The following is a 17828-nucleotide window of genomic DNA, read 5'->3' on the forward strand; positions in this document are numbered from 1 at the left end:
TGAAGATTAGAGAAAGAGAAGGCCAGTTTAGAGAATGCATGTACAGAATGTGGGAAAGGGAGTAATTAAGCCAGAGCATCCTAAGAGCACTTAAAGATGAAACAAAGAAGCCCAACACCAATCTCTACAGCATCAAAGACAGTGAAGCTACCACATTTAGACTCTCACCATCCAGTGTACTGTGTGAGCCTGTGGAAATGATAATAGCAAGGACAAAGAGGGGATATTAGCGGCCCTAGCCCTAATATGCACAAAGGAAGTCTGTGCTGAACACTATTTTAAGGATGTTGGAAGATCAGTTTTCAAGATATCTGAAAAGTGGGAGAATACTACACGCCTTAAAGAAAAAAAACAGATATTCCCACCAAAAAAAAAAAAAACATGAGAAAATATCAATAATTTTTGACCCCTAGATCTACTCTCCCATCCTTACAAAATCTATATGATAATAGTCTATACATGCATTGAGGGCATCCTTGATTAAGGGAACAGCCAGGCTTTCACAAAGGATACTCTAAAGCAAAGCAAATATTTACAGGTGTTCAACTAACTGAAAAGTTTAGAGAATTTCAGATCAAATTGTGCTTACTTTTGGTTGACTGTTAAAAAAAAACAACCCACATTTGATTTGAGAGAGCAAAACAATGTCTCAGGGTTCTCCTCCAAGGTGTCAAAAACATACATTATGCACATGATTCCTTGAAAGATTTAACAACTGAGATAACTTTCGTTCATCTATCCTCTGATTCTTAATAACAAGCCAGGCAGAAAATGGGGGAAATATGCTTGTCAGAGGTATTTGTCATCATCTAGAAGGAAAAGCAGTGCAGAGTCCACATGGAATAAGAGTTCCCTACAGGTGCTCCTGTTTGTAGTTAACCTTGTGCTGTATGCATTAAGTCTTATAATGTCTCCTAAGTGAAAGAGTTTGGCCTTGAAGGAACATTCCACAAGGGAAAAAACAAGTTGATAAGGAATGGCCATTGTCCAGACTATGATTTGCATTTCTATGAACAGTCCCTAAAGCTGAATTTTGGCCAGACCCTGTAAATGGACCCAAAGTTGAGCAGGAAGAGGAGAGCAGGCTAGATTATCTTTGGGAAATGCTTTTAATGACCCTAAACTTCTCCCTGAAACAAAGGCCTGTCTTTGAAATAACTCTTTTCTTCTGGTGATTCTATATGGTCTAGAGTCAAGGGATGTCACAGTCTCCAGAGAATTAAAGCTTCAGGTCATCTAGAGGATGATGGAGAAGACGCATATTGGACTAGAGAAAGCTACAATTTATTACCAATGAAGAACTCTTATAGAATGTAAAGTCCTTGAGGACAGGGTTTGTTTCTTTTTTTGTCTTTGAATCCCTAGCCTAGTACAATGTCTTAGCACATAGGAAGGTGCTAACTCAGTACTTGTTGATTATAGGTGTTCTTTCTCAACATGTTTTTCCTTGTGTAACGGATGATTGAACAATTATACAAAAAAAAAGTGGTGTAAAAGATAACAGCAGAGTTTAAAGGGACCTTAAATGCTAAAAGTTACAACCCCCACATTATACAGATTGAGAATATTTGTACAGATGAGGAAATTGAGGCACAGAGAGGTTGTGACTTACCTAGGGTCACCCAGCTGCTAAGTATCTGAGGCAGCATTTGGCCCCAGGGCTTCATGACTCCAAGTCCAGTGCTCTGTTATTATTTGACACTGCCCCTTGATGTATGATAGGTATGGAATGAGACTCTGTAATTACCATGGACTTTCATGCAAAGACATGACTTATGTATTAATTTGTTTTGCTTGATTCTTATGGATTACAAGGAAGAATTCTATCCAGTCATTCAATCAGTCAACAAACAGGAAGTGGGGAGTCAATGAGAAGTAAATGGTATTTTTTAAAAGGTGGCAGAAAGGAGAGAGAGAGAGGGAGGGAAGGAGGGAGGGAAAGAGGGAGGGAGGGAGAAGGAGAGAGAAAGGGAGCAAGGAAAGGAAAGAAGAATATCAACAAAATACTTTGAAAAAAGAAACTAAAAGAGAGATGTTTAACCAGGAAAGAAGGTGGACCAATCATGAAATGAGAGTGAGGCAGAACTGATGGACAACTATATGCTTCCGCTGGTGTCCACACATTGTCAGGAAGTCTAGAGGAAGGCCTTGGGCATGTCCCCCACCCCACCCCACCCCTGTGGAAGATTTAGGGCAGGACATGGAAAAGAGTTGTACAGATTGAGGAGTGGATGGGTGACAGTGGAGGGGGTATCAATGAAATCAGCACCATCACAGTAGAAAGGAAGTGGCTTTTGAGTTGAATAGTTAGGAATTCCACAAGTGTAGAGAGAAAGGATGGACATTTTAGGCACAAGGAACAGTGTTAATGAAGGCACAGGCTGAAAGAAGTGTGAGTTAGTGATATGTTAGGGAAAAGAACCTAGAGAGAAAAGAGAAGGCCAAGGAAAGAACCGTGGGGTATCTCCACATTTAGAGAGGCTTCAATGGAGGCAGAGCTTTATGGGAGAAAATGGAGTGATTGTACCCAAAGTCCTAGGCTCTGAGTGAAGCAAGAGATTAGCATTAGGGAGGAGGTCACCATTCCCAGGTGCAAGCTCCTAACTGTTGTGCTAATATATCCTTGGGGATGTAGGAATGCCTCTTTTTCCATCAGGGATGACTAGAGGATTTCTCCTTATCAGCTACTTTAAATTCAGATGGTTCTCTCAGATCTTTAAATCTAGCCCTATCTTTCTCCTGTCCTCCAGCCCACATCCCTCTCCTGGAATGCCCTACTGCCCCCCCTCCCACCCAAGGGAATTTTAAGCCATGGTATCCTACTTATTGTTTTTTTTAATCTTTTGAAATCTGCTCACCCAAAATCTAGGACACATGGCAGACTATATTTCACTTTCCTCTTCTAGATCAAAAATTCTAAACTGGTGTGGTCACTTCCCTCTGAGGTTTCCATCATTTCCACCCCAGCAACTAACTGGTTCCTCCCTATCCGTGAGGATAAGGGCGAGAATGGCAGTTCCCCTCATTGTTTCCTCTTCCTTTTGAAGTGTAAGGCTTATCATTAGGGCAAGCCAAAATAAAAATGCTTAGTTATTTTGCTTTTGTCAGAGAGAAAGAGCCCCAGTAGAAGTATAAATATCTGAAGTTCTCTATGATTACTATATTATGCATCCACAAAAGTCTTATGATCTATTTTCCAAACTCTTTCATCTGTTTCCCCTTTCTGTCTAGGTGGTCTGTGGCATTCCCTCCAAATATGTCCTTCCAGTCATATATCATTCATGAATTCTATCCCACCAAGTCTTGTGTGGTCAAATCGGCTTCCTTGTATAGGTTGTCCTATTTCTTTTGCGTGCTACCCATATTCTGTGCATTTATGTATGTACACCTGAGGACCGGGTTTCTACTGCTGCCTACCTTCTTGGGTTTTGTCTCCTGTTTTCTGAGCATCTCCACTGCTATTCTTCCTTCATTGTAGGTATTCTTTTTGTTTTCTTGTTCCCTAGTTGTAGGTAAGCAAATTTCTCCCTTCTTTTTCAGTTTAAAACCTATTTGGTCATGTTTGTTTATTTTTGGAGGCAGTTGGGGGTTAAGTGACTTGCCCAGGGTCACATGGATAGTAAGTGTCTGAGTCTGATTTGAACCCAAGCCCTCCTGATTCCAAAGCCACCTCCTGGCCGCCCCTATTTGATTGTTTGCAATACTCCATACAGTCTACTCCTGGCCAAGGACACAACATTATGATATTTTAAGTCTTGGTACCACTTCATTCATAAAACTTTCTCTGATTCTCCTTTTCTTCTCCCTCCTCACACTATGTTGTATTTATTTAACTTTATATGTTGGATCTCTCAGTAGACTGTAGCTCCCTGATGGTAGATGTGATTTTGTTTTTCATCACTGTGTAGAAGGTAGTTGTGGCCTATGAGGGGCAGCTAGGTGCTTCAGTGAATAAGAGTGCTGGGCCTGAAATCAGAACGACTCATTTCCCTGAGTTCAAATCTGGCCTCAGACTTCCGAGCTGTGTGACCTTGGGCAAATCACTTAGCCCTATTTGCCTCAGTTTCCTCATCTGTAAAATGAGCTGGAGAAGGAAATGACAAACCACCCCAGTATCTTTGCCAAGTAAACCCCAAATGTTGTCACAGAGAGTCAGAGACAACTAAAAAGCAACAACAAAAAATGGCCTATGAAGTTTCTGAAGTCCCCTTCCTATGAAGTCCCCTTACGTGAACAATAGGAGAAGAAAAGTCAGATGGGTAAGCATTGGTACTTGTGTGCGTCCTGGTAAGGCATGCTCTGGAGTGGCTAGAGTGCAGTCCTAGCATAGGCCACCAAGGGGCGCTCCAAATTTGGGCTGCCATTGGATCAGAGCTCAAGAGCTGTAAGACGCCTCAGAGGCCAGCCATCTAATCCCCCTTCCACATTTTACAGATGGGGAAGCTGAGGCCCAGGGAAGTGGCATTCCATGCCCAAGTCTCACGGGTAGTTAGCTTTAAAAGTTGGACTTGAAGCCAAATCGAATTCCTCTGGTTCCAGAGCCAGTGTTTGCCAGGCAGTCCCAGGCTGGCTCTCCTTTCCTATTGTGGAGATTTAAGCCACCACCTTGGATCTCTGGGCTAATACCAGGAAGCACTCATATCTTCCCACTGACTGCCTGGAATCCACTCAGATCATTGTAGCATATAAAATCTAAAGTCACAGTTCTAATCTCCTTCCCAACTTTGGATGACCCAAAAAGAAAATAATATTAATCGTTATAGTTTAGAATGAAACTGATGTGATAAGTTAATTTATTGAGCTCCTTGCTTTTCCTTGTTCTGGTAAATATTTGAAAAAATCTGCACTCTCTCCATGCCCAATCTTCAGCCAGGGATTCCCAGAGCACCTGAGGAGCCTTTTAAGGAAGCTGGGTCCTGTAGTCTGTTTTCTAAAACAGTAGGTGATAGATGGCTTCACAGTTAGCTGAAGGACCCAGTCCAGAGATTCTTGCTAAATGGATCTAATATCCACTTAGAGGGAGGTTCTTCAGGGGTTTGTCCTTAGCCCTATTCTGATAAATACTCACATTTGTGATTTGGACAAAGGCATGGTTAGGGATAAAGGAATGCTTAATCAAATTAGCATATGACCTAAAGCTGGGAGGAATTAGATGAGAGTCAGGATCCTAAATGGGGAAAGGGGAGAAATAGCTTCACCAGCATCCATGCTATTCTGGTTATCTGGGTTAGCATTTCATCAGATGATCCAAGGTCAGAGGCGGCTCAGTCTTTTCTTGTGGGTGGCTACTTGCCATCCCTTCCTCCCCCAAGCTCTGCTCAGCTCCCTTCTATACTGAGTCTGCCTTCTCCAGCTGAGCACCGGCAAGTTTTACTGGTGTCTCCTATCTGTATCTGGCTGTATCCTCTGACCCCCAGATGCTTGGGGTTACCAGGTAATCCCTTACTTCTGTGTCACACGCAGCTTCTACGCTATATATCCCTGACTCAAGCACATAGCACATGCTGATTTCTCTACAATATGGTATTAAAAAGGAGTCCAGGTCCTTGTCTTAAACAGCAAGACATCAAATGATGACTTCTTATGACAGACTTGTCATGTTCACAGGACTGGGTAATTTCCTTCTGCATTTCTAATCCCCAGCTGTCACTGTCAAGTTTAGACACTGAAGAGGCATGTAGAAGAGAAGATAAGCCTTCCAAAGCAAGTGCCACATTGATATCCCCCCCCAGAAAATAGGGGATATCAGCATTCAGCAGTGAGGCCTTGAATGTGGTGTGATAATAAATGTTTGTTGAAATTAAATCATTCAAAATCCCACTAACCAGTTCTGTCCTCCAGAGGTCACAAGGCCCTAGTGGGGCTTCAGTCTCCAACCACAATCCTTAACCAGGATAATAAGCAGAGAAATAGCGAAGGGCTGAAATCAGAAACTCTGGTACATTCCCCAGACAGGATAGGCAAGGAGAAGGATGGGCAGAAGTTATTCCTGCCAAGCCAGTCAGAGGCTGAATTTCCCTGACCATAGGATTAGGTTTCCATTCTGAAAACACTTCTGTTTCTCTGCTTGTTTTTTTGTTTGGGTTTTGTTTTTTGCTTTTGTTTTTTACTTTCTTGTCCCTAGTATAATAGAGTCATGGAATCACAGGCTTCTAGATTGGGAGGGTAGCTTAAATGTCATCTGGTTTAGTCTCCCATCCTTTATAGGCTGGCATTCCACAAAGGAATCGTCCGACTTCTGCTAAAAAGCCTACAATGGGCAGGCAAGGAACCAGCACCTGAGGCAGCCAGCATTACTTTGGAATCACTATGATTGTTAGGAAGTTTTCCTTAAAGTCAGATCTACATTTGGCTTCTTTGCAATTGCATTCACTGGTTCCAGCTCTTTCCTCTGGGACCAAACAAAACAATTATGATTCCTCTTCCATATGACAACTCTTCAGATATTTGAAGTCAGTTTTTGAGGACCACCCCTCTTCCCTGCCTTCTCTAGGCTAAGCAGCCTTATTTCTTTCAGCCTTCACTCAAACTCCTCTGTTTGTCTTTTAAAGGAAGGAAGGAAGGAAGTATGTACTGAGTGCTTACTATAGGTCAGGCACTGTACTAAGCATTTTTATAACTATAACCTCATTTGATCCTTATAACAACCCTGGGAAGTAGGTAGATTTGTAGTCAACTAAAATACCTGAAGTATTTTTTTTTTTCACATTAACTGTTATCTAGCCAGGCCTTTCCCTTCTGTACTTTCATAGTTGAGTTTTTTAACCTGCATGCAAGCCTTTGCATTTATGCCTATTACAAGCAGCTAGATGGTGCAGTGAATAGAGAGCTGGGCCTGGAGTCCAGACCCCTGAAACCCTGGGCAAGTCACTTAATTTGTCTCTCTCAGTTTCTTCATCTGTAAAATTGGGATAATAATAACATCTACCTCCTGGGATTACTGTGAGAATAAAATACAGTATATGTATTTTGCAAAGTTTGCTATATAAATACTAGCTATCTTTATTTGCTACATATAAATTCATAATTTGCTATATAAATACTAGCTACTTTATTATTATTAAATTTTTCCTTATTAGATCCAGACCATCTTTCTAGCCTATGAGATCTTTTTAGATATTGATGATCATCAAACATGTTAGCTATGCTTCCCAACTATGACAAATTGATAAACATACCATTTGTGCCTAAGGCATTAATAAAAATGTCAAGCAGACAATGAACCCAAAGTCACATCCCTGAGGTACTGATTAGTCCACTAGAAACCTCCCTCTAGGTTGACATCTGTCCATTAATGACTCTATATTTTTTACTACATTTTATTTTTTTTTTAGTTAACAAAAATCTTAATTTCTCTTCTTGCCACCTCTCTCCACTATTGAAAAAGAAAAAGAAAACCCTTATAACAAATATAGTCAAGCAAAAGCAAATTCTCACACTGAGCTGTGTTTAGAAATATGTGTGTGTGTATCTTAATCAGCACCCTGAGTCAATCACATCTCCACTGTCAAAAATCAACAAGCATTTGCCCTTTCTTCATGGGATGAATTGTGGCTGGTCACTGCATTGATCAGTGTTCTTAAGTCTTTCAAGTTGTTTTTCTTTACAATATTGTTAATTTATAAATTTTCTCCTGGTCCTGCTCACTTCACTCAAGTCTTCTGTTGTGGCAAGTGGCATTTTAGAGGAAATTTCTTCACAGATATAAGCTTGACTTGATGCTCTGAGACCTCTTCCATCCCTGGAGATTCTGTCCCTTTGTTCTTTCATGTGGCTACTTACCTTACCCTAAGGTTTGAAAACCCCTACCTCTGGGCTAGGGCATCAAGAAACCCTAACCCTTGTGTCCTTAATTCAGTCAAGGTTGGGGTTAAAATAGCTTGGTTGAATACTTAAGGGAAAGTTGAACAAATCAAGGAATGTGCAGCCCTTAAGATGCCTGATCATGTGGGCATTCGGTGGTCCTGTCTTTCAGTTCAGGTCTGGTTTCATACGAACAACTTACTCTCCCCTTTGTAGAAGATAGAGGGAAGGGTTTTTTTAATTTAATTTTTTCGTCATATTTAAGTTCCAATCTGTCTCTCTCTCCCTACCTCCCCACGCAGAATTAGGGAAGACCACCATTTGATGCATATTTATAAATATATGAAAAGCCATACTATATGTACTTCTTTCTCTCAGTTCTTTCTCTGGGGGTGGATAGCATTTTCCTTTATGGGTCCTTTATAGTTGATTTGAGTATTTATTATACTCAGAATAACATGGTTATTCAAAATTATTCTTCAAACAATATTGCTGTTAACTATGTACAATATTCTCTTGGTTCTGCTTACTTTGCTTTTCATTATTTCTGCAAGTCTTTTCATTTTTTCTAAAATCTACCAGTTCATCATTTCTTATAGCACAATAGTATTCTATCATAATCATATCGCACAGCTTGTTTAGCCATTCCCCAATTGATGGGCATCCCCTCAATTTCCAATTCTTTGCCATCACAAAAAGAGATGCTATAAATATTTTAGAACATATAGGTTCATTTCCTTTTTCTAAGATCCATTGGAAAACAGATGTAATAGAGGTATTGCTGGGTCAAAGGTTACACAGTTTTGTAACTCTTTGGGCATAATTCCAGATTGCTCTCCAAAATGGTTGGATCAATTCACAGTTCCACCAACAATGTATTAATGTCCCAGTTTTTCCACATCTCCTCCAACATTTTTCATTTTCCCTTTCTATCATTTTAGTCAGTCTGATAGGTATGGGATGATATCTCAAGATTGTCTTAGGGGAAGGGTTTTTTTTAGGGGGTTACAGATCAAATGAAGAAGGACATGTGTTCCCATGTTTATTATGGCTACAGATGCTCTGCTCCCTATAGGGATTTTGGTGATTGGGCATAGGAACAGGAGGAAACAAAACAACAGAAAAACCTTCAAGAAAAGTCACATTTCCCTCCCATAGGTGACAGCTACAGATGCAGACAGTGGCCCTTTTGGCCTCCTTTCCTACTCACTGGGAGCTGGGCTTAGCTCCATAGGCACACCGCCATTCCAAATCGACCCCCTCACTGGAGAGGTGTGCACATCCCGAAGTCTGGACCGTGATCAAGGACCCCCCAGCTTCGACTTCACTGTCACCGCTGTGGATGGGGTAAGGAGGAAAGACAGGGAGGGGGAATTTCTCCTGATGAGGAGACCAAACATGTTCTGAGGGTATCTTCAGCTCACCTTCTCACACCCCAATCCCTAATTCCTTCCAGGGTGGCTTAAAGTCACTTGTATATGTAAAGGTGTTTGTGTCAGATGAGAATGACAACCGACCTGAGTTCTACCCAAGGATATATGCAGCCAGTGTGAGCACCCAGAGCCCACCAGGCACAGCCATACTGAGGGTCAGTGCGCATGACCCTGACCAGGGTCCCCATGGCACCCTCACCTACCGCATCCTGGCTGGGAACAGCCCCCCACTCTTTGCCCTGGACAAGGACTCAGGTAAGAAGCCAGAATACACCCCAGCCCCCTGGCACCCCCAAACTCCCTTAACTCCTGAGACATCCTCAGCTATTGCCTATTCTATCCTATAATTGGGGTTTCTCCCCATCCCTCCCAGGATATTCTAACTTCTCCAGTACATTCCTGGGGCACCCACTCCCAGCTTCATTTACATCCCCCTCACAAACTACAAACCTGTCTTCCTTCTCTGTTCTCCCCTTTGTTCTATGCCTTATGCTCTCTGTTATTCTCTATTCCATATTTATATCCTGTGTTCCATGTCCTCTGCCCATACCTTCTGCATTGTGTCTTATTTCCCATTCCATGTCCCCTGAGCTATGTCCTCTGTAACATAGCCCATGATTTTTGTCCTTTGTCTCCTGATCCTGTGTTCTGTGCCCTATGTTTTGTGTCCTGCTCTCTCCATCCATCTTGTTCTCCCTCTCTCTTTCCAGGGCTAGTGTCTGTGGCCTGGCCCCTTACTGGACGGGCTGACTCTGTGCAGCAACTGGAGATTGGGGTCCAGGATGCTGGTGGCCTTCGAGCTGAGCCCAATGCCCAGGTCAACATCAGCATCATCTCTGGGCCTCTTGCACCTCCAGTCTTTGAACAAGCACAATATGTCTTCTCTGTGCTTGAGGACGTGCCTCCAGGAACCAGTGTGGGCACCATACGGGCACACCACCCTCCAGGTAAAACATACTCACCCCCCCCCAGTGCTACATACTTATGTACTTACATACATATACTTACCATTCCCCCATCAATTGGTAACATATTTACCTCCTCACACACATACACATATGCACACACATTTATCCTGTATCAGTTAAATCAACAAGCATTTATTATGTACTCATAATAGCTATAATAGCTAACATTTATATAGGGCTTTAGGTTTTGCAAAGTATTATAAAGATATCTTGTGTGATCCTCAAAACAACCCAGGGAGGTAGGTGCTATCATTATCCCCAGTTTACAGAAGAGGAAAGTGAGGCAGGTAGCAATTAAGTGAATTGATTAACAAAGCTTTTAGGTGTGTGAGACTGCATTTGAATTCAGGCCTTCCTCACTTCATATCTAACACACTCTGTGCACTGTGGAACCACCTAGCTGGTGTCTAGCCCACCGGTATGCCAGGCACTGTGCTAAGCCCTGGAGATTTAAAGGCAAAAATAAAAGTCTGTCCTCAGAGAGCCTGCATTCCATAAAAGGAAACAACACATTCATTGGAAGTAAATGCAAAGTAATATGGGGGGGAGGGGCAGTTAAACTAGAGAGAATCAGAAGGGGCCTCATGAAGGAGGTGGCACTTAAGCTAGGTTCTGATAGGAGATAAGAATTCTAGAGGAGGTGGAAATGAGGAGGACAGACAAGCCTGAGCAAAGGCGTGGAGGTGGGAGAAGGGAGGAACAGAAGGCAGGTCGATGGGGCTGAACTGAAGAGTGGGTGAAGTAATAATGTTTGACAAGCCTGGAAAGGAATAGCAAGGCTAGATTGCGAAGAGCTTTTAGTGACCAATGAAAGAGTTTGTATTTTATCCTAGAAGCAACAGGAGGCCGCTAGAGCTTCTTCTTGAGCAGGGGAATGACATAGTCAGACCTGTGCTTTGGTAATATCCCTTTGGCATCTGGAATTGGGGAGAGGAGAGATGAGGCAGAGAGATCAGTGAGGAGGCTTTTGCAGTGGTGCAAGTGAGAGCTGATGAAGGCCTGAACCTGGGTAGTGACTGTGAATGTAGAGAAAGGGATGGATGCAGTAGATACTGTGGAATTGGAATCAGCCAGACTTGGCATGGGCAAGTTTGGATTGGAATGGTCCAAACGGGGATCTAAGGGGGAGAGAAGAGCCGGGACCACACCATTAGACATAGGCACATTCTCATTGTCTTAGGTGTCACACACATACACACTCTCACTGCCAGCCTGGCACCACAGAAACTTACACAACACATTCACACACACTTTCACACATTCACAACCTGCCACCTCTCCAGGTATCACACACATTCATTTACACAGCGTATTTATACACACTTGAAACTCGAGATACCAGACTCATTCACACAGGCAACATGTACTCACTCATACTTATTCACCCAGATTCAAGTCACAGTCCCCCACAATCTGTTTCTGGACAGAACCATTCTATGGTGTGGAATAAGCCAGGCTGGGGTGGCCCTTCTAAACAATTTCTAACCATGCCCTTTGCTATGTGTCTCCCATGATCTTAGTATTGGGGGTAACCTTACAGTTTCTCACTCCTTCTGGCAGGCCGCCCAGGTTCCGTGGCCCTCACACTCTCTGGGGGAGACCCACAGGGCCTCTTCTCATTGGATGGGGCATCAGGACTTCTGCGGACACGGCGTCTGCTGGACAGGGAGCGACTGGGACCAGTTCTAGAGCTGGAGGTGCGTGCAGGCACAGGGTCGCCCCCAGCCTTTGCCCTGGCCCGAGTTCGTGTGTTGCTGGATGATGTGAATGATAATGCGCCTGCCTTCCCTTCACCAATGGACACTGTGTGGCTGCCCCCAGATGCTGGTCCGGGCACACCCGTGTATACACTGCGGGCACCTGATCCCGACACTGGTACCAATGGCCACGTCACCTTTACACTGGTGGCTGGGGGGAAAGGAGCCTTTGCCGTGGACCCTGCCACAGGCCACGTGCAGCTGGTGAGGCCCCTGGGTGGGCTGGCCCATGAGCTAGAGCTGGAAGCACGCGATGGAGGCTCGCCCACCCTGAGCAGCCGCTTCCTGCTCCGAGTAGCCGTGCAAGAGGCAGGGTCTAGGGCTGGTATGGGGACTGACGCCGGGTCTGGAGGTGGGATCCCCAAGTTTGACAACCCCACTTATCACGTGGAGCTATCTGAAAGTACAGCCCCAGGCACAAAGTTCCTTCAGGTGCGGGCACAGGGCCCGAAGGGAGGTCCCCCTATATCCTATCATCTGCAATCAGATGGGGTGGGTACAACCTTTGGTGTGGAATCACGTACTGGATGGCTTTGGGTGCGTACAGCACTGGATCGTGAGGCCTGGGAGGTATACACATTGCCAGTCCTGGCTGTGACTGGGGATGGTCAAGGGAGTCTGACAGGCACAGCCACTGTGAGGGTGAGCATCAGAGACAGGAATGACCATGGGCCTCGTCTCACTGAGGAGCCCACCTTCCTGGCTGTGGCTGAGAACCAGCCACCAGGAACCACTGCAGGCCGCATTACAGCCACTGATCGCGACTCCGGCCCCAATGGGCACCTCACCTACCACCTCCTGCAGCCACCAGATGAGAGTGGGGCCTTCCATATCCATCCTCAGACAGGTAAGATGCCTGAAATCTCTGACCCTGTCATCAATTCCAACCCTTCCACAGTCACCTACAGAGCAGTGAGAATCCTTTTCACATTGACCTAAAGACCTGTCAGGCCCCAGGAGTCTCTCATCCCAACTTTGACCCTTCCCCACACACCCCAAAGACCAGTGGAAACCCTTGGGATCTCTTATCTGACTCCAGTTCAAATCATTCCACATCTATAGAGAACTGGGTGGGACCCCCACTCCCATCCTCCCACTCAGGGAGATCCCCCACAAGGATTCTAGCCCTGACCATGGCTCTGACCACAGAATCACCAACTCAGAATTCAAAGGGACCTAAGGGGCCATCTAGTCTAGCTCATATCTGAAAAGAAACCCTCCCTGCAACTGTCTCTGAGAACCAGTTCTTTTGCCTTGGTTTGAAGACATTCAGGAATAGAAAATAAATAACATAGAGTAGTGAATTCCCTTTCACTGGAGGTCTTTAAGTGAAAGCTGAATAAGCAATTCTCAGGAATGTTGTAGAGTGGATTTCTTTTTAGGCCTGCATTGGCCTAAGTGACCTGGGAAGTCCCTACACGCTCTAATATTATATGAGTCTATAAATTCGCTAGCCCCCTAGGGAACTCCTTTTCACTTCTGGACAGACCTAATCATTAGAAAATTTTCCTTTGTGGAGATGAACGTGTCCCTCTGCAATCCATCCTCCCTCTCTTCCTACTATTGTTCGGAGTTCAGCCTTTAGGAACCCAGTTAATTTCCCCTTTCATATGAGTGTGATTCCAGTATATTACTTAAAAAGCTTTCATATCCCTTTCCCAAGTCTTTTTTTTTTCTTCCAGACTAAACATCCACAGTTCCTTTGACAGCACCTTATATATTTTGGTATTTATTCCTCTCATGATTCTGGTTGCCCTCCTCTGGACCTTCACCAGCTTCTTCATGTCTTTGCTAAAATGCATAAAACTCCATTGGTGTTTTGAATAGGGCAGAGTACACAGCAGAGTGCTTTCCTAGGTCTTCTCTTCACATAACTAAGATCATGTTCACTTTTGATTTAATGTGAGCTTTCATTCAACTAAAATCCACAGTGTTTTTTTTAACTGCACTAAACTGTACTGTTTAAAAAAACAAACTGTAGTATACTTATACAATTATACAAATCCCATACTTATACAATGACTTTTTTTTAAACCTGGGCTTAGAACTATACACGTTTATCCTTATTAAATTTTATCTGATTAGATTCCCCCCAGTGTTCTAGCATACTGAGACCTGATTGGATTTTGACTCTTTCACCTAATATGTTAGCTATCTCATCTAACTTTGTGCCATCTACAAACTTGTCTATGCATGCCATCTCTGTCTCCTTTAAGCTATTGCTAAAAAGGAAAGGGCAAAGGACAGATCACTGAGGCATTCCAATAAAGACTTCCTTCCAGAATGACACAGACCCATTAATCGCTACTCTTTGCATTCATTCATTCACAGGATCATAGGATTTAGGAATAGAAAAGACCATAGAGACCATCTCCTCCAACTCCCTTATTTCACAAATGAGGAAACTGAAGCCCAGGGAGGTTAGTTGACTTGCTCAGGGTCACACAGGTGGTAAATAGCCAAGGTCCTTAAGATTTAAACCCTGGTATTCTGACTCCCCAAAAAACATTCTTCCCGTTATATACTGGAACAAGTTCCAAGTACACTTAATCATGCTGTCATCTAGCCCACAATTCTACATGTTGTCCATATTTATATCTTATATATCAATTTAATAATATTTTGGTATTAATACTTAATAAATTTAGTAGCTAATACAACAATAAAATGTTTTATATTATGAGAGACTTCAAGTGCTTGCCAAATTATAGTTATAGTATGTCTACACAGTCTTCCCCACTTCACCTATTTAGTAACCTGTCGAAAAATGAAATTGTTAGTCGAGTATGACCTATTTTAGGTGAAGTTATGCTAGTTGCTAGCTACTGCTTCTTTTCTAAATGATCATAAACCATCCTTTTTACTGATTCTAGAAATTTACCAGGAATCAAATTAAAGCCCCCAGAATTGGAGTTTGAAGAATCTGCCATCTTCCTGTTTTTACAAATCAGGACAATGGCTGAGCAGTCACATTCACAAGTTCTCTCAGCCTCCAAGGATATATTTTGTCTTGGCCTATTAGTTTGAATTCATTAAAGATAGCTAGCCACTCATATCACCTTTTAGTATTTTAACTCCCTTTTTAATAATCTTCTTCTATCTTTCCCAGTTCAAATATCAATATCATTTGCAGAGAAAACAGAAGCAAAATAGGAATTGCGTAGTTCTTCCTTTCCTCTCTTTCATTGACAATGTCTTATCTACCCAAGCAAGTGGTCCTATCTCTTCTTCAAATTTCTTCTTGCAGTAAATGTAGCTAAAATAAAACAAAATAAAACTTAACACTTTTTAAAAACTTTTTCTTGGCATTTATTACCAGCTTCAGCTCATTTTGAGTGTCAGTACTCCTGGCCGTATTGTTATGGATCATTCTGCTCTTATATTCACCCAAGTTACCTGCTTTTGCTTTCATTTGGGGGGAGGGTATATCTTTTAAAGAAAAATCTAAGTTGTGCAATGAATTTCCTGTTTTTCATTGTCTTCCTTGGATAGCTCAGCCAGTACCCTGAACACAGATACCACTATCCCATCATTCTGAGCTTTGCCCCCTAGTTTTCTTAACCAAATTCTAAGAGCCCTGAGCCCTATACCTCCAGTTCTCTGGCTTTCTGGATTCCCATGCTCTCAAACTCTGGTTTCCAATTCCCTGATTCCTTGGACTTCTCTTCCAAGAGTCCTGCCCTTCAGCACCCTGAGTTGTGCCCAATGCATTGGGCCCCAGCCCCCCTCGTTCTTTGAAGCCTGCCCCCCTTAAGTCTCTGGGTCTAGGCTCTCCAGTTCCCTAGGATGCCTAACCTCTCCTCTTCTCCTTTGCTCTTATTCCCTCACTCCCCAGGGGAAGTGACCACACGACGAAGCCTAGACCGTGAACAGCAGAGCAGCTACCAGCTCCTGGTACAAGTGCAAGATGGAGGAGCTCCTCCCCGAAGCACCACAGGCACAGTGCACATCATGGTGCTGGACCTCAATGACAACAGCCCAACCTTCCTGCATACCCTGGGGGCAGCTGGGGGTGGGTTTCCAGTGCAGGTAAGATAAGATGGAATGTTCCCCATAAATGGGAGTAGGAGAGGTGCTTTCCTTTCAAGGGAGAGTGATGGGGTGCTCCTCATTTAGGGGATAAGGGGGATCTCCATAAAGCTAATGAGAGTACTTATTATAGTGGGTCCAGGTAAAGAGGGGAAGGGATCAGTGGGCTAAGGGGAGAGAAGGGTGGGCACAATCAGAAGATGAGGGGTCCCCATGTGGTTACTGTTATGATCCTATGGTCAGTGTCATGGTCAGGGTTGACCTGGTATCCATGTCTCATCAGGTGTTGGAAGGCATCCCTCCTGGAACCCTTGTCACACGCCTACAGGCAAAGGATCCAGATGAAGGAGAAAACGGGACCATTCTATACAGCCTGACAGGTATGAGGGCAGAGCTTGTGGCGACTGATCTGTTTGAGGATTGAATGATGTGGGGACTGAGGTGTCTGGTCACTCAGCTGTGTGGGGATTGAGCCATGTGACTGAGTCTGAAGACAGCCTTGCTGGTGCCTGAGCCGTGTGAATACTGGGTCTGTGGGGACAGTCATGTGGGTGCTGAGCTGTAGGGTTCCTGAAGCCACATGAGGCTGGACCACGTGAGGCCTGGGCTCTACAGAGGCTGAGCTACATAGGGTCTAAGCATGTGGGTGTCAGGACCTCACTATAAGTAAACAAGAAGTCAGTCAGTAATCAGACAGCATTTATTAATCTCCTACCATGTGCTAGGCACATAATATGAGCTGGGGGTAAAAACACAAAAATGAAACAATCCCTGCCCTCAAGCAGTTTATATACTATTGGGGGTTAGGGGAAATTTTATATATGTTTGTGTATATTCACACGGCATGCACACATGTATACATATGTGCGCAGGTGACTGGGGAGGATGAGTAATAGTTTCCTACATAGCAAATGGTACTTGATGTATGCCTGGAAGGGAATGAAGGATTTTAGAAGAGGAGATAAGAAGGGAGGAAATGTCAGGTACAGGTACGGAAGATGGCCTTTGCAAATGCTTGGAGTCAAATCAAGCCAATTCAAAAAGCATTAATTAATCACTTACTATGTGCCAGGCACTGTGCTATACACTGGAAATACAAATACAAGCAGAAAAACAGTCCCTCCCCTCAAAGAGTTTACATTTTAATGAGGGAAGACCAAAGCATTAAAGGGAGCTGAAAAGAGGAAGTGGGGGTGGGGGTGGGGGTGGAGAAGGGGGTGAAGGTTCAAGGCACAGACTTAGCTAAAGAGGAAGGAAGACATGGCTGACCTGGGCCTCCTCCTGGAAAAGGAGGAAAAGGAGCTTCTGAGAGAACCAGCCAATGAGAGAGAGAGATAGAGAGATTGAGATTGCAAGGACAAGGATACTTCCAATGGGAGGGACAGTCCAGGAGTAAAATGAGCTTGCAGGGTACGTGGTAGTGAGAACCACATGGGGATGAGTCTGCAGGGCAGCCTGAGTAAAGGAAAAATGCCAAGGATTGTGGTCTGAGGTCAGACTTTGTCATCAGCCTGTATGGGATGTAAGCAGTACTATATGTGAGGAACAGAGAAAAGGCCATTTTGGCTGGTCCATAGTGTGGGACTGGGAGTCATGTATCCTAAGAGGAGAAAAGAGTGTTTGCAGTCAGGTTGTAAGGGCTTTAAAAGTCAAACAGAGGAGCTTATGTTTTATCCTAGAGTCAATAAGTCAGGAGCTACTGGGAGTATGTTCAGTAGGGAACTGAAAAAATGCTTTTTGAATTGGCTTGATTTGACTCCAAGCATTTGCAAAGGCCATCTTCCGTACCTGTACCTGACATTTCCTCCCTTCTTATCTCCTCTTCTAAAATCCTTCAT

The 17828-nt window shown here is 43.7% G+C and overlaps 1 protein-coding gene across 2 annotated transcripts in view; it reads left to right on the plus strand.

Annotated features, from left to right (window-relative positions):
• Positions 1 to 17828, plus strand: part of DCHS1 (dachsous cadherin-related 1) — an 81310-nt gene that overhangs the window by 27000 nt on the left and 36482 nt on the right. For both annotated transcript variants that reach the window (XM_069107856.1, XM_069107857.1), the window contains exons 3-8: positions 8962 to 9150; positions 9260 to 9491; positions 9947 to 10183; positions 11765 to 12808; positions 15797 to 15990; positions 16274 to 16370. In XM_069107856.1, the coding sequence (XP_068963957.1) occupies positions 8962 to 9150; positions 9260 to 9491; positions 9947 to 10183; positions 11765 to 12808; positions 15797 to 15990; positions 16274 to 16370 (1993 nt within the window). The remainder of the gene's footprint in view (positions 1 to 8961; positions 9151 to 9259; positions 9492 to 9946; positions 10184 to 11764; positions 12809 to 15796; positions 15991 to 16273; positions 16371 to 17828) is intronic.

This window comes from Petaurus breviceps, unplaced genomic scaffold (assembly GCF_028583685.1).
Source record: "Petaurus breviceps papuanus isolate PSGF00001 unplaced genomic scaffold, PetGlider_PUasm1.0 90294, whole genome shotgun sequence".
Classification (NCBI taxonomy): domain Eukaryota; kingdom Metazoa; phylum Chordata; class Mammalia; order Diprotodontia; family Petauridae; genus Petaurus; species Petaurus breviceps.